The sequence below is a fragment of the Tachyglossus aculeatus genome, chromosome 21 (assembly GCF_015852505.1).
Source record: "Tachyglossus aculeatus isolate mTacAcu1 chromosome 21, mTacAcu1.pri, whole genome shotgun sequence".
In the NCBI taxonomy this organism is placed as follows: Eukaryota; Metazoa; Chordata; class Mammalia; order Monotremata; family Tachyglossidae; genus Tachyglossus; species Tachyglossus aculeatus.
The window spans coordinates 45,807,358-45,820,168 of record NC_052086.1 but is presented as its reverse complement, the minus strand read 5'-3'; the positions used below and the strand labels follow the sequence as shown (position 1 = coordinate 45,820,168).

At 55.0% G+C, this 12,811-nt stretch overlaps 1 protein-coding gene across 2 annotated transcripts in view; it reads left to right on the top strand.

Moving 5' to 3' along the window:
* Window positions 1-12,811, top strand: part of ABCA3 (ATP binding cassette subfamily A member 3) — a 91,608-nt gene that overhangs the window by 77,788 nt on the left and 1,009 nt on the right. For both annotated transcript variants that reach the window (XM_038762230.1, XM_038762229.1), the window contains exons 23-31: window positions 846-1,065; window positions 1,749-1,907; window positions 3,174-3,346; window positions 6,519-6,653; window positions 6,755-6,949; window positions 9,720-9,907; window positions 11,614-11,784; window positions 11,978-12,159; window positions 12,319-12,392. In XM_038762230.1, the coding sequence (XP_038618158.1) occupies window positions 846-1,065; window positions 1,749-1,907; window positions 3,174-3,346; window positions 6,519-6,653; window positions 6,755-6,949; window positions 9,720-9,907; window positions 11,614-11,784; window positions 11,978-12,159; window positions 12,319-12,392 (1,497 nt within the window). The remainder of the gene's footprint in view (window positions 1-845; window positions 1,066-1,748; window positions 1,908-3,173; window positions 3,347-6,518; window positions 6,654-6,754; window positions 6,950-9,719; window positions 9,908-11,613; window positions 11,785-11,977; window positions 12,160-12,318; window positions 12,393-12,811) is intronic.

The window sequence follows — 12,811 nt, the reverse complement described above, 5'->3', positions numbered from 1 at the left end:
TGCCCAGCAGCCTGGCCCGCTGGGAATTGGTGGAAAACCGGGATGGCCCGATGCCAAACCCAAACCTTCCCCTTGTCCTGGCTGAGAGCGGACCGACCGGCCCCTTATCTGGTCCCAGTGCCCGTCTAGTTGTTTGGACTGGGCCGGGCCCATCCTGACTGCCGTGAGGTGAGGGGGTGTCAGGGACTCCCAGGAGGTTCAGTCAATCAGTCAATCGCATTTATTGAGCACTTTCCATGTGCAGAGCACTGTACTAACCTCTTGGGAGGGGACAGTAGAACAATAGAACAGACACATTCCCTGTCCACAGTGAATTTACAGTCTAGAGGGGGAAGACAGACATTAATATAAATAAATAAATTAGAAATGTGGACCTAAGTGCTGTGGCTCGGACGGGAGTTAGGCAGGGAGCAGGGTCCTGGTTACGGCGGTCCCGGGGCTGGAATCTCGGGGGCCGTGCCTAGGCCGCCCTTCCCCGTGCTCAGCTCACCCTCGATTGTCAGCCCTGCCGCTCCTGGCGTGAGCCGGCCCCACCCCCTCATGGGTCCGACGCCATGGCCCCCCTATAATTCGGGGGGACCGTGAGCAGAGAGCTGGAGCCAGAAGAGGCGGCTGAAGGCTGTGGTCCAGCCTGGGCCTCCTCAGGGACGAGCCGGGAGCCGGAGGAAAGGGGCCAGAGAGAGGGAGGGAGGTAAGGCGATGGACGGCGGCGGCAAGTGGCCAGCTGAACTGGGCCGGATGCCTCCTTTCCTCCGGTTCTGTGGGATATTCGCTCAACTCTGTGCACCTCTACCCCCACCCCCGTCTCCCCTCCCCGGCCCCCTGTCTCCTTCCCCCACCCCCAGGTGGTCTTCCAGGCCTTCGACGTGGAAGCGTTCACCCACGACAGGCACCTGGCGGACGTGATGCTGGTCTTCTTGCTGTACGGCTGGGCCGTCATCCCCCTCATGTACCTGCTCAGCTTCTGCTTCTCTGTGGCCGCCACGGCCTACACCCGCCTCACCGTCTTCAACATCCTCACGGGCACCGCCGCCTTCCTCGCCATCACCATCATGTCCATCCCAGGTGAGGGACCCCCACCCCCACCCCTCCCTACCCACCCCCTACGCTCTCCCCGAATCCTTTCCTTAGAGAGCAGAAGGGTGAGCCAGTAAGGAAGGGCATACAGTAGGTGTTCATTACAGTGCTGTGCACATGGTAGGCGCCCTGCAGAGCGCTCTGCGTATAGTAGGCGCCCAGTATAGCACTCTGTACCCAGCAGGTGCCCAGTATTCGGGGTTTGGGTGAGTTCAGGGCAAGCAAGGTACCCACGCACTCCTGCCTTGATGGTGATTTCAATCTCCTGGGGAAGAGAGAGAGAGAGAGAGAGTGTTCTAGATGGTTTCCAGGCTGGGAAAGCCTGGAAAAGGACAAGGATGAAGCAGGAAGCAGCGCGGACACATCCGGACCAAACAGCTGGGCTAGTTATCACCAGGTGCGGCCAGGTGTCAAGAAATAGGACACTGCGAATCCGCACACGCACATGTGCCACAGACGGGATAAAGTGGTGGGGACTTCAGGGCGGTTACTGGGTTGACGTGGCTATGTTAGACTCTCCCAGGCGCTTAGAACAGTGCTCTGCCATGGTAAGCACTCAATCAGTACTATCGATTGATGGATGGATCGGGGAACTGGAGGTGAATCAGGGGAGGCTTCCCAGAGGCGGAAGGCTGGGGTCTGGAGCCAGTGGGCTGTGGTGGTCCCTGCAGAGCTCGGACTACTGGACCTCTCGCGGACTCTGGACAAGGTGTTCCTGGTGCTGCCCAACTACTGCCTGGGCCAGTGCGTCAGCCTCTTCTACCAGAACTACGAGTTCATCCAGTTCTGCACCTCCTCCGTGGAGGCTGTTTTCATCTGCAAGGCCTTCAGTGAGTGACCTGCCCCCGCCCCCCGCAACCGCCCTGCCTCCCCCAGTCCTGTCCTCCCCACTATCCCGCCTCCCTCCGAATCCCGACCTCCCGCTCTGTCTTCCTGCTCCCTGCCTTCCGCCCTCCCACCCAGTCCCAGCCTCCTGCTTGGGCAGGGAATCATCATCAGTCGTATTTATTGAGCGCTTACTAAGCGCTTGGGAAGTACAAATTGGCAACATATAGAGACAGTCCCTACCCAACAGTGGGCTCACAGTCTAAAAGAATATGTCTGTTGTTGTATGTACTCTCCCAAGCGCTTAGTACAGTGCTTTGCACACAGTAAGCGCTCAGTAAATAGGAATGAATGAATGAATACATTCCCGCTCTCCACCTCCCGCCCTCCCACCCAGTCCTGGCCTCCCCTTCTGCCCTCCCACCTACCCAACCACACCGTCCACTGTTTTCCCTCTCTCCCTCCCCAGGGAGGGGTCAGTCCATTGTCCCCCTGTCCCCGAAAAGGATGGGATGGTCCGCTGTTTTCTCCCTCTTCAGCCCCCCACGCAGGGAGGAGTTAGGTGCATTGGCCTGAGAGCTCACCTCCTCCAGGAGGCCTTCCCAGACTGAGCCCCTTCCTTCCTCTCCGCCTCGTCCCCCTCTCCATCCACCCCATCTTACCTCCTTCCCTTCCCCACAGCACCTGTATATATGTATATATGCTTGTACATATTTTTTTACTCTATTTTATTTGTACGTATCTATTGTATTTATTTTATTTTGTTAGTATGTTTGGTTTTGTTCTCTGTCTCCCCCTTTTAGACTGTGAGCCCACTGTTGGGTAGGGACTGTCTCTATATGTTGCCAATTTGTACTTCCCAAGCGCTTAGTACAGTGCTCTGCACATAGTAAGCGCTCAATAAATACGATTGATGATGATGATGATGATTGGCCCCTTCCACCACCCCGGGGTGACGAGCTTTTCCAAATTTCAACCTGCAGCCTCTCCCTCCCCTCCCCGATGCCAGCGGCAGCCCCTCTCTCGAACTGCCCGACGCGGGCACCGACTGCGGGCGGGCTGGGGGCAGTGCCCCGGGGTACAGCGCTTCACCAGATCTGGCTGCAGACGGGAGGGAGGACCCTTCCCACCCCTCCCCTGCCCCCCGGGCTTCCCTCGGCTCCATCAAATCTCCCGGTTCTGGCCGCAGGCGAGCGGAGGGGACCGGCCCCCCAGGCTCCCCTCCGAGCTGCCGCTGACAGCGGGCTCCGTTCCGATTCCCCCCCATCCAGACATTAGCTACCAGCTGGATTTCTTCGCGTGGGAGACTCCGGGGATCGGGACGTACCTGACCTCCATGGCCGTCCAGGGCGTCTGCTTCCTCCTGCTGCTGTTCCTCGTCGAGGCCGACCTCCTCTGGAGGCTGCGGAGGCTGGTGTGGGGCACGTGCAGGAGGCGCAAGTGGGTGAGTGGGCCGGGGCCAGGCGGCCCGTGACCGTGAGCCCGCTGTTGGGTAGGGACCGTCTCTATATGTTACCAACTTGTCCTTCCCAAGCGCTTAGTACAGTGCTCTGCACACAGTAAGCGCTCAATAAATACAATTGATTGATTGGGCGCCGGCTACCTGGGCCCGGGCGACCGGAGCCCCGGCTTCCAGCCCTCCCCCGGCCTGCTGTGTTACTCTGGACAAGCCTCTCCATCCCTCTGCCTCAGTTTCCTCCTCTTTTCAGTGGGGCGAGAGGCAGCGTAACCCAGTGGAGAGAACCCGGGGCCAGAAAGCCGGATCCCCAGCTTCTAGTCCAGCCCCGCCCCGGCCCACTGGGCGACCTCGGGGAAGTCTCTCAACCTCTCTGGGCCTCGGTCTCTTCCTCTGTCAAATGGGGATAATAGCGTGGCCCAGTGGAGAGAACCTGGGCCGGGAGACTAGGACAGCTCTGCCCCCGCCTGTCCTCGGGACAGCCACTTGGCCTCTCTGGGCCTCAATTTTCTCCTCTGTAAAATGGGGATAAGAGCTCTGCCTCTCACTCCATTTTGGATGGCGAGCCCCATGTTCAATCGTATTTGTTGAGCGCTTACTGTGTGCAGAGCACTGTACTAAGCGCTTGGGAAGTACAAGTCGGCAACATGTAGAGACGGTCCGTACCCGACGACGGGACCGTGGGACATGAGGGACAGGGCAGGGACTGGGTCCAATCTGATCCCCCTCTGCCTTCCCCCACTGTGCCTGACACCAAGTCAGCACTCAATAAATACCATGAAAAATGAACACTCCCCACCCCAGGCCCCTTCTCCAACTTCAGCCCAATACCTGACACCCATTCCCTCCCCACACCCTCTACTGAGATGATAATAATAATAATAATTACGGTTCTTGTTAGGCTCTTACTGCGTGCAAGGCACTGCACTAAGCACTGGACTGGATACAAGACAAATCGGGTTGGACACAGTCCCTGTCCTGCGTGGGGCTCCTGGTCTTAATCCCCATTTTACAGATGAGATAACTGAGGCACAGAGAAGTAAAACGATCTGCCCAAGGTCACACAACAGACAAGTGGAGGAGCCGGGATTAGAACCCATGACCTTCTGACCCCCGGGCCCATGCTCTATCCACTACGCCGTGCTGTTTCTGTAGAGTTGGTAAGATTCCTGCCCACGAGGAACTTAAAGCCTACAGGGAATAGATGTGAGGGCAGTCAGGGAAGGCCTGGAGGAGGTGAGTAAATCAGTCAATCAATCAATCAATCAGTTGTATTTATTGAGCGCTTACTGTGTACAGAGCACTGTACTAAGCGCTTGGGAAGTACAAGTTGGCAACATATAGAGACGGTCCCTACCCAACAGTGGGCTCGCAGTCTAAAAGGGGGAGACTGTGGTATTTATTGAGCGCTTACTGCGCGCTCATAAGGGCTTTGGAGAGCGGTGTTCTGCCGGATCTGAAGGGGAAGGGAGTTCCGGGCAAGCGGTAGGACGTGAGTAAGGTGTCAGCGGCAGGTATCGGGAGAGAGGGGGTCACTTCGGAGGGAAGGGACACTTGGATCAGGTTGCTGATGGTTGAGCTGGGAACGTGGTTGCAGATTATTGGCAGATTATTGGAAGTGCCTGACTGGAGATTTTTGAGGAGGGGAAGTGACATGCCCAGAGCGTTTCCTTACGAAGATAATCCGGGCAGCAGAGTGAAGTATAGACTGAAGCGGGGAGAGACAGGAGGATGGGAGATCAGAGAGGAGGCTGATGCAGTCATCCAGTCGGGATAGGATGAGAGACTGAACCAGCAAGGTAGCGGTTTGGGTGGAGAGGAAAGGGCGGATCCTGGCGATGTTCCGGAGGTGAGACTGGCAGGTTTTGGTGGCGGATTGGATGTGAGGGGTGAATGAGAGAGCGGAGTCGAGGATGACACCAAGGTTGCGGGCTTGTGAGACGGGAAGGATGGTAGTGCCGTCCACAGTGACGGGAAATTCAGGGAGAGGACAGGGTTTGGGAGGGAGGATAAGGAGCTCACTCTTGAACAGGTTGAGTTTTAGATGGCGGGCAGACATCCAGATGGAGATGTCCTGAAGGCAGGAGGAGAAAGGAGCCTGGAGGGAGGGAGAGAGAGCAGGGGCGGAGATGTAGATTTGGGTGTCATCAGCGTAGAGATGATAGTTGGAGCCGTGGGAGCAAATGAGTTCACCAAGGGAGTGAGTGTAGATGGAGAACAGAAGGGGACCAAGAACTGGCCCTTGAGGAACCCCTACGGTAATGGGATGGGAGGGGAAGGAGGAGCCCGCAAAGGAGACTGAGAATGAACGGCCGGAGAGATAAGAGGAGAACCAAGAGAGGACGGAGTCTGTGAAGCCAAGGTTGGATAGCGTGTTGAGGAGAAGGGGGTGGTCTGCAGTGTCGAAGGCAGCTGAGAGGTCGAGGACGATTAGGCTAGAGTAGGAGCCGTTGGATTTGGCAAGCAGGAGGTCATTGGTGACCTTTGAGAGGGCAGTTTCGGTGGAGTGTAGCGGACGGAAACCAGATTATAGGGGGTCTAGGAGAGAGTTGGAGTTGAGGAATCTGAGACAGTGAGTGTAAATAATAAATAAATAATAATGATGGCATTTATTAAGCGCTAACTATGTGCAAAGCACGGTTCTAAGCGCTGGGGAGGTTACAAGGTGATCAGGTTGTCCCACGGGGGGGCTCACAGTCTTAATCCCCATTTTACAGATGAGGGAACTGAGGCCCAGAGAAGTGAAGTGACTTGCCCAAAGTCACACAGCTGACAAGTGGCGGAGCCGGGGTTTGAACCCATGACCTCTGGCTCCAAAGCCCGGGCTCTTTCCACTGAGCCACGCTGCTTCTCCATAGGATTAAGACTGTGAGAATGGACTGGGGAATGGGGGCAGCATCCAACCTGATTATCAATCAACCATATTTATTGAGCGCTTATTATGTGCAGAGCACTGTACTAAGCGCTTGGGAAGTACAAATTGGCAACATAGACAGTCCCTACCCAACACTGGGCTCACAGTCTAAAAGATTATCCAGCACTTAGTACAATGCCTGGAACATAGTAAGCGCTTAACAAATACCACTAGAAAAAGCCTACACGTGCGTGTGCACGGATGCCCTGAGACCAGGGTGAGTGTGGGTTGCATGTCGTGGCGCAGGCGCAGCTGCTAGAACGGGCGGCCCCATTGCCTGAAGACCGGGACGTGGCTGATGAGCGTAAGAAAGTCCTGGAGTCCCCTCCCGAGCTGCCGTCCGCTCCGAGCAGCCCCCTGGTCATCAAGGAGCTCACCAAGGTAGACTGTTGGACGGCAGGGCTGGAGGGCAGGGGGTCCCCGCTGCCGCCCGCGGGCCCCGTGGCCCTCACCGAGCCCACCCCTCGGCCCTCCCTCCCCAGGTGTACGGGGGCAGCGGCTGCCTCCTGGCCGTGGACCGGATCTCCCTGGCCGTCGGCAAGGGCGAGTGTTTCGGCCTGCTGGGCTTCAACGGGGCTGGCAAGACCACCACCTTCAAGATGCTCACGGGCGACGAGAGCGTCACGGCGGGGGACGCCTACGTGGACGGCCACAGCATCCTGGCCGACATCAAGAAGGTAGCCCGCCCGCCACCTCCTCCTCCTCCTCCTCCTCCTCCTCCTCATCATCATCATCGTCAATCGTATATATTGAGCTTTTAGACTGTGAGCTTTTAGACTGTAAGCCCACTGTTGGGTAGGGACTGTCCCTATGTGATGCCAATTTGTACTTCCCAAGCGCTTAGTACAGTGCTCTGCACATAGTAAGCGCTCAATAAATACGATTGATTGATTGATTGATTGATTGAGCGCTTACTGTGTGCAGAGCACTGTACTACGCGCTTGGGAAGTCCAAGTCGGCAACATCTAGAGACAGTCCCTACCCACCAGTGGGCTCACAGTCTAAAAGGGGGAGACAGAGATCAAAACCGAACATACTAACAAAATAAAACAAATAGAATAGATATGTACGAGTATATTCACATTCAATCGTATTTATTGAGCACTCACTGTGTGGAGAGCACCGTACTAAGCGCTTGGGAGAGTACAGTTCAAGAATAAATAGGCACATTCCCTGTCCACAACGAGCTTATACAGACGTACGCCCTCACAGCGAAGTTTCATCATCATCATCATCAATCGTATTTATTGAGCGCTTACTGTGTGCAGAGCACTGTACTAAGCGCTTGGGAAGTACAAATTGGCAACATCTAGAGACAGTCCCTACCCAACAGTGGGCTCACAGTCTAAAAGGGGGAGACAGAGAACAAAATCAAACATACTAGCAAAATAAAATAAATAGAATAGATATGTACAAGTATATTCACATTCAGTCGTATTTATTGAGCACTCACTGTGTGCAGATATATGTATATGTGTTTGTACATATTTATTACTCTATTTTACTTGTACATATCTATTCTATTTATTTTATTTTGTTAGTATGTTTGGTTTTGTTCTCTGTCTCCCCTTTTAGACTGTGAGCCCACTGTTGGGTAGGGACTGTCTCTATATATTGCCAATTTGTACTTCCCAAGCACTTAGTACAGTGCTCTGCACATAGTAAGCGCTCAATAAATACGATCGATGATGATGATGATGATGCAGAGCACCGTACTAAGCGCTTGGGAGAGTACAGTTCAAGAATAAATAGACACATTCCCTGTCCACAACGAGCTTATACAGAATATACAAGTGTATTCACATTCAGTCGTATTTATTGAGCACTCACTGTGTGCAGCTTTATGTATATGTATATATGTTTGTACATATTTATTACTCTATGTATTTTACTTGTACATATCTATTCTATTTATTTTATTTTGTTAGTATGTTTGGTTTTGTTCTCTGTCTCCCCTTTTAGACTGTGAGCCCACTGTTGGGTAGGGACTGTCTCTATATATTGCCAATTTGTACTTCCCAAGCACTTAGTACAGTGCTCTGCACATAGTAAGCGCTCAGTAAATACGATCGATGATGATGATGATGATGATGCAGAGCACCGTACTAAGCGCTTGGGAGAGTACAGTTCAAGAATAAATAGACACATTCCCTGTCCACAACGAGCTTATATAGAATATACAAGTATATTCACATTCAGTCATATTTATTGAGCACTCACTGTGTGCAGCTTTATGTATATGTATATATGTTTGTACATATTTACGACTATTTATTTATTTATTTTACTTGCACATATCTATTCTATTTATTTTATTTTGTTGGTATGTTTGGTTTTGTTCTCTGTCTCCCCCTTTCAGACTGTGAGCCCACTGTTGGGTAGGGACTGTCTCTATATATTGCCAATTTGTACTTCCCAAGCGCTTAGTACGGTGCTCTGCACATAGTAAGCGCTCAATAAATACGATCGATGATGATGATGCAGAGCACCGTACTAAGCGCTTGGGAGAGTACAGTTCAAGAATAAATAGACACATTCCCTGTCCACAACGAGCTTATACAGACGTACGCCCTCACAGCGAAGTTTGAATAGTTGTCACTTGTAAAATGGAAAACAAAAAATCTGGAGCACTCACAGGTAGACAACAGAGAGTAATAGCCTAAAGTGGCTATTTTGCTGAAAGAAAGTTTGACCATTTCCTATTTTCATGGGAGCTGAAAAGTCAATTACTGTACAAAAATTATGCATCCATTTATTACTCATTTATATTACTCATTATACTCCTCCTCCAGGAGGCCTTCCCAGACTGAGCCCCTTCTTTCCTCTCCACCTCGTCCCCCTCTCCATCCCCCCGTCTTACCTCCTTCCCTTCCCCACAGCACCTGTATATATGTATATATGGTTGTACATATTTATTACTCTATTTATTTATTTATTTATTTATTTATTTTACTTGTACACTTCTATCCTACTTATTTTATTTTGTTGTATGTTTGGTTCTGTTCTCTGTCTCCCCCTTTTAGACTGTGAGCCCACTGTTGGGTAGGGACTGTCTCTATGTGATGCCAATTTGTACTTCCCAAGCGCTTAGTACAGTGCTCTGCACATAGTAAGCGCTCAATAAATACGATTGATTGATTGATTGATTGATTGATTATTTTACTTGTACCCATCTATTCTATTTATTTTATTTTGTTAGTACGTTTGGTTTTGTCTCCCCCTTTTAGACTGTGAGCCCACTGTTGGGTAGGGACTGTCTCTCTATGTTGCCAATTTGCACTTCCCAAGCGCTTCGTACAGTGCTCTGCACACAGTAAGCGCTCAATAAATACGATCGATGATGATGATAAAAATCAAAATTATACAGCTGCTACTTACTCCCCTTCCCCCTGCGCCCACCTTGCCCCCGCCGCGGGCCCTCTGACCGGGACCTCCTTGGCGTTGCAGGCGCAGCAGCGCATCGGCTACTGCCCGCAGTTCGACGCCCTGCTGCCCCACATGAGCGGGCGGGAGACGCTCAGCATGTACGCGCGGCTGCGGGGGGTCCCCGAGCGGTACGTGGGCAGCTGTGTGGAGAACATGCTGCGTGGCCTCCTCCTCGAACCCCACGCCGACCGGCTGGTCAGAGTATACAGGTTAGCGCCGCCGCCGTCTCCCGTCCCTCACCTCCTCCAGCCCAAAAACCGACCCCCGGCTGCTGAGGGTTGTGTGAGTGACCCGCCCGTCTCCTCCAGGAAGCCTTCCCCGACTAAGCCCTCATTTCCCCTTCTCCCACCCCCTTCTGCTTCACCCTGCACTTGCTCCTTTTATTTCCCACTCCCTCCGCCTCACAGCGCTTAATAATAATAATTATGATACCTGTTAAGCGCTTACTACGTGCCAGGCACTGTGCTGAGTGCTGGGGCGGCTACAAGCAAATCAGGTCAGACACAGTCCCTGTCCCACATGGGGCTCGCAGTTAATCAATCAATCGTATTTACTGAGCGCTTACTGTGTGCAGAGCACTGTACTAAGCGCTTGGGAAGTACAAGTTGGCAACATATAGAGACGGTCCCTACCCAACAGTGGGCTCACAGTTAATCAATCAATCGTATTTATTGAGCGCTTACTGTGTGCAGAGCACTGGACTAAGCACTTGGGAAGTACAAGTTGGCAACATAGAGAGACGGTCCCTACCCAACAGTGGGCTCACAGTCTCAATCCCCAAGGGAATTTCCCCCTTTTAAACTGTGAGCCCACTGTTGGGTAGGGACCATCTCTCTATGTTGCCAATTTGTACTTCCCAAGCGCTTAGCACAGTGCTCTGCACATAGTAAGCGCTCAATAAATACGATTGATGATGATGATGAAGGGAAGCAGCGTGGCTCAGTGGAAAGAGCCCGGGCTATGGAGTCAGAGGTCATCGGTTCAAATCCCGGCTCCGCCGCTTGTCAGCTGTGTGGCTTTGGGCGAGTCACTCCACTTCTCTGGGCCTCAGTTACCTCATCTGTAAAACGGGGATTAAGACTGTGAGCCCCACGTGGGGCAACCTGATCACCTTGTAAACTCCCCAGCGCTGAGAACAGTGCTGTGCGCATAGTAAGCGCTTAATAAATGCCATTATTATTATTATTTTACAGAGGAGGAAACTGAGGCACGGGGAAGCGAAGTGACTTGCGCAAGGGCACACAGCTGACAAGCGGGGGAGCCGGGATTAGAACCCATGACCTTCTGACTCTCAGGCCCGGGCTCTGGCCACTACGCCACGCTGCTTATATCCATAATTTATTTATATTAATGCCCATCTCCCCCTCTAGACTGTAAGTTCTCGTTGTGAGCAGGGCATCATCATCATCAATCGTATTTATTGAGCGCTTACTGTGTGCAGAGCACTGTACTAAGCACTTGGGAAGTACAAGCTGGTCTGTGTCAGCTGGGGAAGCTGTACGGCCTAGCAGAAAAAGTCGGAGGACGTGGGTTCTAATCCCAACTCCTCCACGTGTTGGCCGTGTGACCTCGGGCAAGTCACTGACCTTCTCTGGGCCCCAGTGACCTCATCTGTAAAATGGGGGTTAAAGCTGTGAGCCCCACGTGGGGCGACCTGATCACCTTGTAACCTCCCCAGCGCTTAGAGCAGTGCTTGGCACGTAGGAAGCGCTTAGTGACCACACTTCTTATTACTCTCCCCGTGCTTAGAACAGCGCTCTGCACACATTTAAGCGCTCAGTAGATAGGATCGGTTGAGGGCCGCGGTTACCGGTTGTCGCAACTCCCTCCCGACTCCTCCTCAAGCCCCGCGCCGACCGCCGCCGGCCGCCGGCCACGGCTCACGGCGGCCTCCCCGTCCTTTCCCCGAGGGCAGCGGCGGGAACAAGCGGAAACTGAGCGCCGGCGTGGCCCTGATTGGCGGGCCCCCGGTCATCTTCCTGGACGAGCCGTCCACCGGCATGGACCCGGTGGCCAGGCGCCTGCTCTGGGACGCCGTGACGCGGGCCCGCGAGGGGGGCAAGGCCATCGTCATCACCTCCCACAGGTGGGCGGCCGCCGGAAGGGCCGGCGTCGGGCACGGGGGGCCCGTCCGGCCTGCGGTTCGAGGTGCCCGGCCGAGGTCCGGGGACGGTGCGGAGGCGGGAGGCAGGTCTCGGGAGGCTCCGGGCCCCTCGCCCTCTCCGGGCCACCCGGCTGGGGCGGGGGATGCCCTGATACCCCGCGTGTGCCCCGCCCAGCATGGAGGAGTGCGAGGCCCTGTGTACGCGGCTGGCCATCATGGTGAACGGGCAGTTCAAGTGCCTGGGCAGCCCGCAGCACCTGAAGAGCAAGTTCGGCAGCGGCTACACCCTCCTCGCCAAGACCCGGGCGGAGGACCAGCTGCCGGCTTTCAAGGCGTTCGTGGAGAAGACCTTCCCAGGTGCCCGCCTCGCCCCCCCGCGCCCGGCCTGGGAGGGAGGGAGAGCCCCGGCCCCTCGTTTTCAGCCCTCTCCCCTGCGACTCCCCACCTCCCCGTCCCGACCCCCGGCACGGCGGACCGCCCCCGCCAGCGGCTCTCTCTCCCCGTCCTCGGTTCCAGGCAGCGTCCTGAAGCACAGGCATCAAGGGCTGGTCCACTACCACCTGACCAACAAGAACCTCAGCTGGGCCCAGGTAAGGGCGAGGATGGGAGCCCCAGTCCGGGTTGAGCCACCCCGGGCCCAGGCTGACGTCCCCGGTGACGGGGCCAGCCCGGGGGGAGGCCCGGCTGGCATTGGTGGCTATGGGGGGGACCAGGAGGGAGCGGATCGGGACCCCGGATTGGCAGAGGGCCGACGGGTCTGGTCGGGGCCCGGCGGGAGTGAGCCGGACGGGGGGCTCAGGACGCTGCCAGGGGCGCCGTCCCCTCACCCTGGGGCGGGGACCCCAGTGGAGGCGGTGCCAATCGGGGAGTTGTCCCCCCGAGCCCCGCTCTCCTCCCGGGGAGCTGGGGCGGCCCAGGAAACGGTCCTAGCATCTCCCTCCCCGGAGACGGCCGCGTGAGCCAGGCCCCCGGGCCCCGGCCGGACCCGAGCCGAGGGCGGCCGTCCGGT